The sequence below is a fragment of the Hylobates moloch genome, unplaced genomic scaffold (assembly GCF_009828535.3).
Source record: "Hylobates moloch isolate HMO894 unplaced genomic scaffold, HMol_V3 SCAFFOLD_5, whole genome shotgun sequence".
NCBI classification, from domain to species: domain Eukaryota; kingdom Metazoa; phylum Chordata; class Mammalia; order Primates; family Hylobatidae; genus Hylobates; species Hylobates moloch.
This window is the reverse complement of record NW_026652280.1, coordinates 108,703,929-108,718,141: the sequence shown is the minus strand read 5'-3', so window position 1 is coordinate 108,718,141 and position 14,213 is coordinate 108,703,929. Positions and strand designations below refer to the sequence as shown.

General features: G+C 38.7%; 1 protein-coding gene across 2 annotated transcripts in view; it reads right to left on the bottom strand.

Annotated features, from left to right (window-relative positions):
* Positions 1–2,547: 2,547 nt before the first annotated feature.
* Positions 2,548–14,213, bottom strand: part of WARS2 (tryptophanyl tRNA synthetase 2, mitochondrial) — a 117,951-nt gene continuing 106,285 nt past the window's right edge. The window contains exons 4-7 of one of the 2 annotated variants that reach the window (XM_058439402.1): positions 13,725–13,810; positions 6,458–6,520; positions 5,625–5,743; positions 2,548–4,889 (exon numbers count right to left, since the gene is read on the bottom strand). In XM_058439402.1, coding sequence (XP_058295385.1) covers positions 4,441–4,889; positions 5,625–5,743; positions 6,458–6,520; positions 13,725–13,810 — 717 coding nt within the window. In that variant the 3' untranslated portion in view covers positions 2,548–4,440. The remainder of the gene's footprint in view (positions 4,890–5,624; positions 5,744–6,457; positions 6,521–13,724; positions 13,811–14,213) is intronic. The other variant, XM_032154859.2, reaches the window with a different exon arrangement.

The window sequence follows — 14,213 nt, the reverse complement described above, 5'->3', positions numbered from 1 at the left end:
CTGCATTTGAAAGCAAACTAAAGACTGCTCTGTGTACAAATGAAGAACTTTGGGGGGAATAATTATAATAGCATTAAAGTAAGGAGAGGGGAGGGGGAAAGGAGGCAAGGAGGGAGAAGTGAGGGCTAAGAATATCATGGGACACATAAGAGAGTATCACAAGTACTTGGAGAAGATTCTAGACTCAGTGAAGAGCAGCAGACTACTCCCTTAAGCACAATAGTTAAGGGATATTTCTTAGTTCTTAATTAGGAGAAGCTAGAGACTCATAATAAATATGTGACTTTTGGCAAGTTGCTGAATGTTACTTTAAAAACTAGTATTAATAGTTCCTATCTTATAGAGCTGATATAAATGTGAAATAAGATATTGAACATAAATACACGTACAAAGTGCTCAGCATATGGCAAGTATATAATACATATTGTAATAGCTCTTATTATTTAATATTGTTTGGCAAACTATATGGTCATTCTCAAGTAATCCTTTTACTATCTTCGTGAATTGTCCAGTTGAAGAACTCTCCAGGAAGAGTCTTGAACTTTATGTATTTGATCTATTGTAAGCAAAAACCAGTAAACTGAATACTGAAGAAGCAGTGTCTATAGATGGTTCTGTGACAGAAATGTTCTCCATCTGTATTTATCCACTATGACAGGCATTAACCACATGAAGCTGCAGGGCACTTGAAAGTGCTGCTAAGGAAGCAATTTTTAAAATTTAATTATTTCAATTTAAATGGACACATACCATATTGGACAGTGGTGCCCCCATACATACCAAAAGACCTTATACAGATCACTGTGGCCTGGTGGGGCTCTCGATTAGGTGACCTGGATTTAAAACCAGAATCTTCCCTTTAGAAGCTGAACTATGTTAAGCAAGCAACTCAGCCTCCCATGCCTCAGTTTCAACTTTCGCAATCTGAGGTTGATAATAGTATCTACTTTATTGGTTTGTAGATTAAATTAGAGAATGCAAATAAATCAATGGTTCTCAAAGTTCAGCATGCTATCAGTATCACCTGGAAGGCGAAGACACCAATTGCTGGGTTCATCCTCTAGGTTTTTTACTCAACAGGTCTGAGGGAGAGTCAGATAATTTGCATTCCTAATGAGTTCCCAGGTGATGCTCATGTTGCCGGTCTGGGGACCACACTTGGAAAAACACTGTTATAAGCCATTCAGTATGGTGCCTGATATACAATGAGAACTCAGTAGTGTTATTATGATAAGCACCTTGATGGTGTACATCAGTAGGGCTTTTGCAAAAAAAAAAAAAAATTCACACTTTATTAGAAACCTCTAGCCCATTTTTTGACACATACTTTTGATAAATGTTTATGAGTCACCTACAAAGGGCAAGACACCCCCACTGTGTTGAGCGACCAGTTGTCAAAGTGGGTTTGAAGCAGGGTTTCAGAGCGCCAAGTTACATGACCATTATTATTACCATCTGAAATATTTTTCACCATTTCAACTTTCCACAAAACATACAGAAAAAATAAAAATTAGGTTTCTCTCCAATTTGTCATCTCCATTAGAAAGACTGTGAAGGGCCTATAAATGGTAAGTGGAAGGGATGTGAAAACAGATCTAGATTCCATACTTGGCTCTTTTATCAACTTCCTGAGATCACTGGGTGTGATGGATATTTTTTTTTTTTTTTGAGACAGAGTCTCGCTCTGTTGCCCAGGCTGGAGTGTAGTGGTGCGATCTCAGGTCACTGCAAGCTCCACTTCCCAGGTTCACACTATTCTCCTGCCTCAGCCTCCCTAGTAGCTGGGACTACAGGTGCCCCCCACCACACTCAGCTATTTTTTTTTTTGTATTTTTAGTAGAGATAGGGTTTTCACCATGTTAGCCAGGATGGTCTCGATCTCCTGACCTCGTGATCCGCCTGCCTCGGTCTCCCAAAGTGCTGGGATTACAAGCGTGAGCCACTGCTCCTGGCTGTGATGGATAATTTTGTGTCAACTTGACTGAGTTAAGGGATATGCAGATAGCTGTTAAAGCATTACTCTGGGTGTGTGTGTGAGGGTGTTTTTGGAAGAGATTGGCCTTTGAATCAGTAGACTCAATAAAGGAGATACGCCCTCATCAATGTGAGCTGATATCCAATCAGTTGAGGGACTGACTAGAACAAAAAGACAGAGGAAGGGAAAATTTGCTGTCTTCTTGAGCTGGGACTTCACCTTCTCCTGCCCTAGGACATCAGAGCTCCTGGTTCTCAGGCCTTCAGACTCTGGGACTTACAGTGGCCCCCAGGTTCTCAAGCCTTCAGCCTTGGACTGACAGTTACATCACTGGTTCCCCTGGTTCTCCAGCCTGAGGACTTGGGCTGCATCACACCATCCTCTCTCTTGGGTCCAGCTTGCACATAGCCTATCATGGAACTTCTCAGCCTTCATAACTGGGTGAGCTAATCCCCATAATAAGTCCTCTAATATATAGATATATATATATCTTATTGGTTCTGTTTCTCTGAAGAATCCTGATTAATACTGATTAACCGGGCAAGATTCTTTTAATAATTAGGGGCCAAGTTTGGACTTGAACAGTTGAGTCACTTAAAAAAAATAACAACAGGTTGCACCCTCACCAATGCATAGATTTCGGTCCACCCTCACCAATGCATAGATTTCGGTCCCTGGAAGTTATCACAAGTTATCTGTTTTTCTCCTCTGAGATTCTTTCCATAATGCCTTAATTTTTTGGAGGAAAGGTATTGCAAGGGGGTAAAAACCACACAAACAGATAAACAGACAATTGGCTTGATAGATCTACCTTTAGTTTTTTCATTTTCCAGTATTCACAATCCTTTCAAAGTTTCCTTTAAAAGGGGGAAAAAAAGAGGCTTGTAAGAAATATGCTCAAAGAGGTTCTAGGACTTATAGACATCCCATTCCAATATAAGATAAAAAAGGCAAAATGTTTCCTTTTCCCATGATCCAGGCTAGCTCCAAGAATCCTAAAAAGGATGTTTTAATTTGGAATCTGGGATGCGGTGTTTTGTGGATTAACATGTGTTCTGACTACTTCCTTAAGAAACATGAGCAAAAATGCTTTGCTCAACAACCTAGTTATGTATGTACAAATGGTGATCATGGTCCTTACTGACAAAAAACTTACAAGCAATCTCTGTTACAAAATTGATCTTGCTAACAGGTCTTGGTGTATAAGTCAGGATTATCATTTTCATTTTCAGGTGTCAGAAATGGAAGTGCAGAAAAGCTAGGTTTCAGGGTGACATTACTTAACTGAGCTAGAGGCAAGATGAGAAGCTGTCAGTCATTGGGAATATCTGATTTGTCAGTCTTCACTGCTATTGTAGACTGGCAGAACCTATTTCAAAGTATTTATGCAATAAGCTTAGAGGAGAGAACTTGCGACCCGCCTTGGGGATCTGATGGGGAAATGTGACCAAGGTTGTCTGAATCCAGATTTTAAGTTCGCATCTATTGGCCGAATTGATGATAAAAACATCATCAGTCGTTCCAATACCCACCTTCAAAATCAGAATGTTTAGAGTCTAAAAAACGCTGCCTTTCAGCATTTTTTTTGTACCGAATAAACAAGCACTATTCTTAAGAATAAGGGGTAAGGGTTTTACTCTCAGATTTGCTTCTCTTACGGAGTGATATCATACAAGCTAATTGGATTCTCTCAGCCTCACTTTCCTTATGTGTAAAATGACAATAATTCCCTAATTCATAGGGGGTTGGTGAGACTAAACTGAAATGAATGCAAGAAAGCACTTATTAAGAATATAATTCAGGGACTTGGGCTCTTGTACAATAAATAAATCAAGTCAAAATAACGCAACCTCCTTAGAAGATCATATCCCATATCTCTGAATTAAAAAACAAATTATTGCTGGAACAGTTGGTGTTATCTCTTGGAAAACAAGTTAAGCAGCTTAAATATATTAAATCAGGCACCGTCTCAGTGACAAACAAACTATAAGAATAGACTTGTTTTTATGAGATCTGAATACAAATTGGCATCTGATCAAATGGCATCTCAAGGATTATACATCTAAGACCTCTATATATTGCTTTGTAAAAGGGTTGAAGTAGATAAAGTGTGCATCTGTTACAGTAAGTACTCCAGAGAGAAGCACAAATGATACTCCCTTTCCCAAATTACTCCTTATTTCAATCACATTTGTGCAGGCCAAAGAGTGTACCTCAATAATTGGGGATTCAGACAGCTATGCCTTCTTGATTTATTTTTTGTTGTTGTTTACAGCATTTTGTTGATGGGATTTGGAACACTGTCATATTTCAAAGCTACAAAGCAATATTCATCAAATAAAACCAATAATCAGCTATACCAAATTAAATGTTCCAAAACTGTAACTTTTTGTTAGGAAAGCTGCCGTTATCAGAATGCATGGAGTGCAAGGCACAAAAGCCTTGCTGTGATTTGTTGAAACTTCCTATAGAAAACCCACCAATTTCTTCACCTCCTGGCACACAGTGTATGCTAATTCTTTGGCTTTTGCTGATCCAGTTTGTAAAACCTTCTCTAAATGGTCCTTGTCCAGCTTCAGTTTTTCAATTTCACGCTTAATTGGGGCAAACTTCTCAATCACAGCATCTGCCACGGCCAGCTTATAGTGAGCAGTGTCCATGCCTGCACTGCGGCGCACCACTTCCTCCACAGAGAGCCCCGTCACCGCGGCGTGCACTGCCACTATGTTGGACACGCCAGCGCGGCCAGCCGGGTCATAGGTGACCTCCGAGGTGAAGTCCGTCACAGCCTTGCGGAATTTCTGCACTATCTCCTCTGGGCTGTCTGTTATTCGGACGGTGGCCAGTTTGTCAGGGTCTGATTTCGACATTTTGGCAGAAGGATCACGGAGGGATTTTACCTTCTTCATGGATGCTACGTTAATAACACCAACACACACATACCCAAAACAAAAACAAAACAAACAGATCACCAAGATGTATACACAGACAGTTCCCAACTTGCAATGGTTTGAATTATGATTTGTCAACTTTACAGTGGTGCAAATGTGATATCCATTCAGTAGAAACTGTACTTGAAATACCCACACAACCATTCTGTTTTTCACTTTCAGTATAGTATTCAATAAATTACATGAGATATTCAATACTTTATTATAAAATAGGCTTTGTGTTAGATGATTCTGCTCAATTATAGACTAATGTAAGTGTTCTGAGCACACTGAAGGTGGGCTAGGCTAAACCGTGATGTTCAGTAGGTTATGTGTGTTAAATGCATTTTTGATTAACAGTGTTTCCAGCTTACAATGGCTTTATCAGGATGTAACCCAATTATAAGTCAAAAGGCATCTGTTTATACTTTGTAAATTATATACCACTTTATAAATATTATTTTAAATTTTTGGTCTCTTCCATAATTTTAAAATATTTTTAGTTATCCTTTTCAATAATCCAACATCTTTTTCAGTAATCCAGCGTAGTCTACTTTCTAGTCCTACACTAGAGAAAACAATGAGGACTCTAGTTACAGATCATGAAGCCTGTCTACAAGAAAGCTGAGGTTAGTCCCAAGAAAGTTCCAAGCCTGTCTATTGTCCAATCCTCTCTTTAGAATATACCCTGATGTAACAATTATAAGTTTCTTACTTACTGAGAATGGACTCGGGCACTGGAAAGAACTCCCCATACTTCTTGTTGAAACCTTGTGCTAGATCCTGAACTAGTTCCATGTGCTGGACCTGATCCTCCCCAATAGGAACGTGTGTGGACCTTTAATAAAAGACAGACAGAAAAACAACAGCAAGGCTCTTTCTTAGAGACAGAAATGATATTGCAAGCAGCTGCATTTCCTGTGAATATTTCACTGTTGGTATTCAACAAATGTTCACCAACTATAGAGGGAATGTTTAGACCTAAGTCTTTATCTATAGATCAGACAAAAGCCAAAGAGATGTTTCTCTACTCTAGTTGTGTTTTTTTCCACAGCAGAGGAATACAGCTATCAACACCAGCATGACAGGATCTTGCTGGGAGAGGGGAATGGGATTTTAAATAGCATACGCTCTAGGCACAATTGTGTTTTAAAACTACTCCTCATTCCCTCACCCAGTCAGCACATATTATCCCAGCCCTGACCAGATGCTTTTTACCTCAGAACTACAGCTCACACTTGAAAGCCACCCCACCCCACTCTTCAAATCAAAGGCAGCAGAAAGTTCTTCAGGCAAGAGTTTTTCCTCCCTGTCACATAGGGAGTAATTCAATATTCTTTCGGAGTAAGCTTCATTTTCAAGTACATTGCAATCACAGGACAATTAATCTGTTGCAGAGAACTTAAAATCTTCAAGTACAGTGTAGATGGCTATCAAAAACTATGTGGGATGAAAAAAGCAAGTTGGAGAAAACATGAAATACACTGACATTTATGTAAATTTTACAAGTGCCTATGGAAATATATCTGTAATAATAAGCATAAAAACATACTGGAAGCTCCTCCCCAAATTTGTAATTGTAGCTGCTTCTAGAGAAGGTGGGAAGGAAATAGATCTGAAGAAAAGAACAAAGGAGAGTTGAATTTTATCCATAAATAATATTTCATATTATTAAGAAATGAAGATGTGAAACCAAAAATATCAGAATATAGGGAATGACTTTATCATGACTTTAATCCCATATGTAAAGTTTGCAGTGTCAGATCATCACATAGTACATCAAATAAGGGAAGAATGAACGATTATAGAGAAGTCTTGATGAGGAAAATTTCATACTGAAGCATTATGGTGGGATTAAAAAACAGGCAATTTTATATATGCAATGCTTGGCTGGGAGTTTATACCTGATAATACAAGTAATACAGTGCTCTAAGGTTTTTTTAATCAAAGAAACAATATTGCTCCTGTGAAAAATGCAGCGAGGCATCATACACAAGTTTCTTACCCTTTCTAAGCCTTCGTTTCCTCTGTAAAGTGAGGGTCATCATGGAGCTTACCTCATATAGCTCTTTCATGGATAACACGTATACTACTTGATAGTAAGAGCTCAATAAATGGTTGCTATTGATATAATATATATCTCTATATATTCATTAATATCTGACATGATGAAGGACAAAATGGTAAAATAAAGATACTATAAAGAACCTCGATGAGGGGTACACTGACTTTTTTCACACCGAATCATTTTCCTTTTTCAGAGCTGACATACCACAAATAGGAACGCATAATCCCAGAGATAGTCACAGACCTGGGCAGTGATCTGATATGTGTAGAAAACTTACTTGAAACTGACAGTTCACATATCTGATCAGGTAACCCCAAAATATAAACGGTATGTTACAGGAATTCTGAGAGCTCTTTTAATTTAAGGAAAACAAGAACAAAACAATTAATGGAAAGGCAAAATGTAAGGACCATGACAGCAGACCCAGAAGTGGTTTCTCTTCTTCTAAGGTCAATAAGTGAATGTTGGCCAGGTGCATTGGCTCACGCTTGTAATCCAGCACTTTGGGAGGCCAAGGTGGGTGGGTTACTTGAGGTCAGGAGTTCGAGACCAGCCTGACGAACAAGGCAAAACCCGGTCCCTATTAAAAATACATAATTAGCTGGGCATGGTGGTGCATGCCTGTAATCCCAGGTACTCGGGAGGCTGAGGCAGAAGAATCGCTTGAACCTGGAGGTGGAGGTTGCGGTGAGCCAAGATGGCGCCATTGCACTCCAGCCTGGGAAACAAGAGTGAAACTCCGTCTCAAAAAATAAAAATAAAAACAAATAAGTGAATGTGGGAAGTTCTACAGAATAACTGTTAGGGCCATAGCCATTGCTCTCTTCCACGCAGCCTGGAGTAGAAAGCCACTGGATCAGTGAGTGGCAAAAACAAAAATATTCCTTTTTATGTTGTCCTCAGCACTCATAGTCCTACATACTCCTCTCTGGGATGTACATGCAGACACCCCACCTTTGTAACTTTCTCTTCTTTGAGTGGACTTCGCTACACCTGTCTTGTAATTATAGTGAGGCTGACATGCAGAGGTCACCTTGACGCCCCCAAGCCAAATTAGCCAACAGAGCAGGTTAGAAAGCAATTACAGTAGCCCATAGGAAATCACAATGGACTGCAACTAACACAGAAAAAACAATTACCATAATCAATACACTTTAAGCACATCAAAATGAATATTTCCACATGTCAAAATGGTTCCAGATTCACAAAGCAACCAAACTAAACAGAAAACATATTTAGTTTTCATAATGACTCTGCATGCATCTTTGCCTGATGTCAGATCCTTGCCTCTTTTCTAACAATTCTGTGGGGTTTTGCTTTTTTTAAAAAAAGGATTTAAAAAATTTTAATCTTTTTCATCTGCCCCATTGCTCCACTTGGCTTTTTCATCTGATTTTAGTGTGTTTGTTTCTAGCCTTCCCTCCCTGTTCTCCTGCTGCTCCTTTCACCTCCTATAATTTATCTTAGCCTTTACTTCTCATCCATTGAGTTTGCACTTTACATTAATTCATCTTGTCTTTGATTCTACTCACTTATGTGCCTTATTCTCTTCATATTTTCAGCCTTTCTCCTCAGTCTTTCTTTCACTTCAAATAATTTAGTGCTGTTCTTTAAAAATTTATACCCTGCATAATGATATTCCTTTTAATGTGTCTTCTCTTTTTTTGTTTTCCTTTTTTTTAAGTTACTCTGACTGTGCTTTCTTAGACACAACATAAAACAAAAGCCTTTAATAATTTTGATTGTTATAACTTCTGTCACATAATAATGCCTCTGATCTTCTCCTTTGGTGACTAAACCATTTTTCTTTTGCTTAGTTCCTTTTTGCAGCTATGATACTTAAGATCACCCCACCCTTCTGGCAGAATTAGTGTCCAGATGAATAATCGTTGCCTACATATATCTGCTCAGAGAGATTTGTTCCCTTATTATTTCTTTTTCTACTTTTTTGGCTGTGTTTGTAAGTTTTCAGTGCTGCTGCCTTTAACCAGCCCAGCTGGGACAGGAGTTTGGTGGCGTTTTCTCGTCATAAAGGATTAATTCCTCATCACTAGTTGCTTGTCGGATATGCAATAATGACTCTCTAATTCAGCAATTACTTATTGAAGACCCACGACGTGAAAGACCTGGTGCTGGGTGCTGTGAAAGATATAATGAAGGGTTTACTTTCTAAAGATTTAAGGCCTCCAGGAGGAGAGATAATACCCAGTGATGCTCTAAATTCTGGCTAGTCCTCCTTCAGCGCTTCCTATCTCAGTGAATGGCAATGCTATCAATCCAGTTGGGTAAGTCAGAAATATCAGGTCATCCCTGACACCTCCCTCTCATACACATCCAGTCCTATCAGTTTTACTTCCTAAATGTTTCTTATATTTGTCTACTTTTCTGCATCTTCACTGTCACCATCATGGCCCACATTAGGCTAGTGAAATAGCCTCTAAATAGATTGTCCCAGATATTCTTGTCTTCTTAAAACTCATTCTCTGTATTCTAATCAATTCTCTTTTAAAAGTATAAGTCATATCAAATTCTCTGTATCCTTAAGATGTACAAATAGCTTCCTGTTACTTTTTAGAGAGTGTACTGGATTATCTGCTGACATCTCAGCACCATTCTCTCCTTTCTATGCTACCTCTTGATTTTCAGGGGCTGCCGCCTGGAAACTACATTTCTCATACTGCCTTTCAGTAGGGTTCTGGTTTGGTGTAGGCATTTGCCTAATAGAGGTAAAGTGGAAAGAGAAAGATAAAAAATTATTGCTTAGGTAGAGTGGGTGAATACGTGGATATGAGCAGACTGCAGAAATGAGTAGCTTCCTGCATCTCGGAAAAATCTAGGCTTGACTGGTCTCACAAAGAATGAAGCACTTCAAGAACTGGAAGTCTCTGAAGCAGCTATAGGAAATCTAGCATTCTTGGAAAAAGCTCTCAAATGCTGTTTTATGACAGTCTCAAAAAAAAAGAGAAATAATAATAATACAAAGCTCTCAAAAAGCTTATTTTCAATGGTCCTCAATGGCAGTAGCCTGATTCTTAGACATTATGATGACACTTCTTCTCTGACTCTACCAGTCTGAGGTTTCTGAGCAATCATTTTACTCTCTATACTTTCTGGGTTTTGGTTTGGTTTGGTTTCTGTCTGCAGTTTCTTGAGGCCGCTGTCGTCTCATTTTTCTATATCATTTTTGCTTTTGTTTTCAGTCTTCTTCTTTTTTTTTTTTTTGAGATAGAGTCTTGCTCTGTCACCCATGCTAGAGTGCAGTGGTGTGCTCTCAGCTCACTGCGGCCTCCTTCCAGGTTCAAGCAATTCTTGTGCCTCAGCCTCCTGAGTAGCTGGGGCTACAGGCACACACCACCATGCCCAGCTAATTTTTTGTATTTTAAGTAGAGACAAGGTTTCACCATTTTGGCCAGGCTGGTGTTGAACTCCTGAGCTCAGGTAATCTGCCTGCCTCAGCCTCCCAAAGTGCTGGGATTACAGGCGTGAGCCACTGCTCCCGTCAGTTTCCAGTCTTCTTATCCTCTTCCCAAATTTTTCAAATTCTTGAGAAAGATAATCTGATTAGCCCAGATGCTCACTTTCATCTCTATCTGAATGAATTTAGTGGAATCTCTCTGAAACTTCATTTCCCCATCTGTAAAATGGGGATAATGCCACCCACTTATTTTATAGCCCTATTGTGAGAACTGAATAGATAATGAGTGTGTAGCAGTCAGTAGATGCCTGGCAAACAATGCTCAACACATGTCAAGTCCTTCCTCTCCTTTCCCTCAAGGCCATGTATAGTGCCTTTCTCAGGATCAGTGGCATTGTAGGTACTTAGCAACTATTTGTTGTTGTTTAATAAAAATTATATATGTATGTGTGTGCCTTTATGTATATGTGTGTGTATATACATATATATATACACACACATATATATAACACATATACATACACATAAACAGAGAGAGACAGAGAGAGAAAGAGAGAGAGAGAGACATATACACAGAGAGAGAAAGGGGAGAAATAAATATTTACTTAATACATAGCCAGCTATTTGAAATTAGGCATTTGGAAAAATAATACAGATGCAAAATAAAAACTATGAACACTTGCTATTTTTGAGCATTGGAATATTTTGTCTGTATTCAAATTTCTTGTACTTATCATACTCTCAAGATAAAGATGGTCTCAGCTGTCCATTCCTGGGTTCCTTACCAGTTCTGCCAAAATAGTTACATAAATCTTTTATAAACTTATCTGAAAGGCTCCTCTTCCATTCCTTTCTATTATGTTTGTTTTCTGACCCACCATGCCACTCATTCTAATGATGATTTTGATAAAAGGAAACACTAATATTTGGCTTGCGTCAAAATTTTATGAAGAGGTCACACGTAGATTTGCTGATAGGAAAAAAAACACAGATGTTTTATCCACCCTTCAATCTACCATTCTACCTATTACATTTATAATACAAATATTCATAGACATTCTGGCAATGACCTTTTTCAAAATCCAGAAATGTCTGGAACAAAGCAAAACAAAAACAAATAAAAATACCCTCAAGTGCTTCATCTCTGTTATAGGGAAAACAATGATATAGCCTAAAAATCAAACCTGAGTTTGAATCCTGACTCTGCTACTTATTATTGAGCAATTAGGAACTTCTAAACTTGAGGGAAAACATAATGAGACAAATACAAAATGTACATTAGCAGAAAAAGTGCTGTAGACCCATAGTCTTGCCCAGATGTTCCAAAGTCAACTGACTGGCTACTTAGCTTCAGGCAAGTTGTTAAACCACACTGGACTGCAGCTGTAAAGCAATGGAATTAAAGAAGAGGCTCCTTAAAGCTCCTTCCCATCCTTTGCTTCACAGTATCATTAAGAGTGTAGTCATTCTTGTTAAAGTTTATGCTTTTCCATAGCCCTAAACTCAGAGGACTCTTCCATTACAGCTCTTGAACTATTAAGGAAACCTACCACGCTCATGTGTTTTCTTATTCTAGTGCTGACAATTCTCAGGTTTTGTTTTTTGTTTTTGTTTTTGTTTTTCGTTTTTGTTTTTCGAGCCAAGGTTTCACTATTTTGCCCAGGCTGGGCTCAAGTGATCCTCCCGCCTCAGCCTTCCAAGTAGTTGGAACTTCAGGCATGCAACATCACACCTGGCTAGCCTTTGGTTCTATAAAGAAGTAGGCCTTGAAACAAAATTAGACAACATTGTAATTATCAAAGACATAGTCATCATTAGTCATAACCAAGTAACAGCTCCTAGTCACAGTACTGCCTGGCCTATATTTCATTTTAATCCTTTAATAATCTTGTGCTTAATAATTATTCCCATTTTACAGGTGAGAGTGTCAAGTTTCTTCACAGAACCTTTTCAAGCAAATATCCTACCTCTCTAGAAAACGTATTACTAAGACTTTCATTTGTTACTTATTGGAGAATATTGTTCTAGCCTTTTAAATAAGTCAAAAGCTACTTATTACAAATAATAAATGTTATCAAGAGTCCAGCATACAAGTTAATACAACAAACAGACAAATAATCCTTGCAAATTTTCATCAGAATTGAAGATAGGCTGCATGTACTCATGGACATTCCCTGTTTATAGAGCTAAGCAGCTGCTCTTTTGGCTGTTTCCATCATAATTGCACAAGGGCTCTGGAGTCAGGCCACGAGGTACAGATACTGTCATCTTCATGCTATTATCAGACTTCCATGCAAAGAATTGCAGTTCACAGCTTTAGGGGGAAGGGATGAAAAACACTGGTGAAGTGTCTTCTTTTCCCAGAAGCTTTCACAGTAGCATGACCCGAAGCACATGCCAATTGGGAGGCTTTATCTCTAGAAGGCCAAATGGGGGTCAAGGGAGGCTGATGAGGGGTTAGCACGGAAGAATTGAGAGCGGGATAAAATCAGAAGCCCTCGCCAGTAGTACAGCGAGTGCAGGGATCAGCATCCTCAGGTGTATATTTTTGAGGACTTTAAGTGGCAGCAGTAGCTGACTGGATGGATTATGGGTCCAGGAAAATTACAGGTACCCTACATCATATTTTAAAAACTTGCTCTCAACCTGTAGGTCTAATAGAGTGGTTATTTAAATTTAATTAAAATTAAATAGAATTTAAAGTTCAGTTCCTCTGTGGCACTAGCAACACTTCAGGTGCTCAATAGCCACACATGTGGCTACTGGCTACGGGATCTAGCACAGACATAGAACATTTCCATAAACACAGAGAGTTCTATTGGACAGCATTGCTTTAGAGTCTAGAATATATAAAAACTCAACATTTAAAATGCTTGAAGTTTAATCATTACTGGGGAAATATATATAGCTACTGGTTATGAGCACAGACTCTGTATCCAAACTTCCTAGACTCAAATCCTGGCTCCAAGCCTTGCTAATTACATGACTTTGGGCATGCTATTAACCACTCTGTCCCTCAATTTCTCCATCTGTAAAATCGGGACAATAAGAGTGCAAATTTTAGAAGGTTGTTGTAAGGGTTGATGTATGTAAAGTACTTACAGCGGTTTCCAACATATTGTAAGTGCTATTTAAATGTTAGCTCTTACTATTATTAGTTTCTCACACAAACATACTTCTATAATGTAGGACCTATTTCTGGGGAATAGATATAAACTGATTCAGATGTCTGACGCTTTCTGCACTTCCCCTTGCCCATGAACCAAGTCTGTATTGAATAGGTTAAAACACTCTCTTGTCACCATGAGTATGTATAAGACCGGGGTGAACTCTCACTTGTACAACAGAATGTCGGCTGCCTGGAGTACTGGGTACGTGAGCAGGCCCACCGTGCCATCGTGCTTCTGCTTGGTAGTCTTTGCCTGTGAGAGGTGAAAAGAGAGGAGGGGAAGAAATCTGAAATCTGACTTGAACCTAATTATACTGCTAAATTAAGAAAATTTTAAAACAAGCAAATTGTAATCTGAAGCCACCTGTAATATCATTATACGTCGGTTCCTCTTTAGCAACTCTAGCCATCTTCTGGCTGGCTTGTCTTCATGCTCCAGGATGAGGCAGGAATAAGGTGAGTGCATTTCATCACTGCCCCTTTAAGGGATCCTGCACTGCTACTATTTCTTATTTATTTTATTAAAGTAAGGATACAGGCATTTATTGGTTCCAAATCGGATAAATTCCAGATTTCACAGAAAGGTCACAAATTATCATGAAATTAAATCTCTACAAATTAACATGAGTTAATATCAAAAGCCCTATTGTTTATAC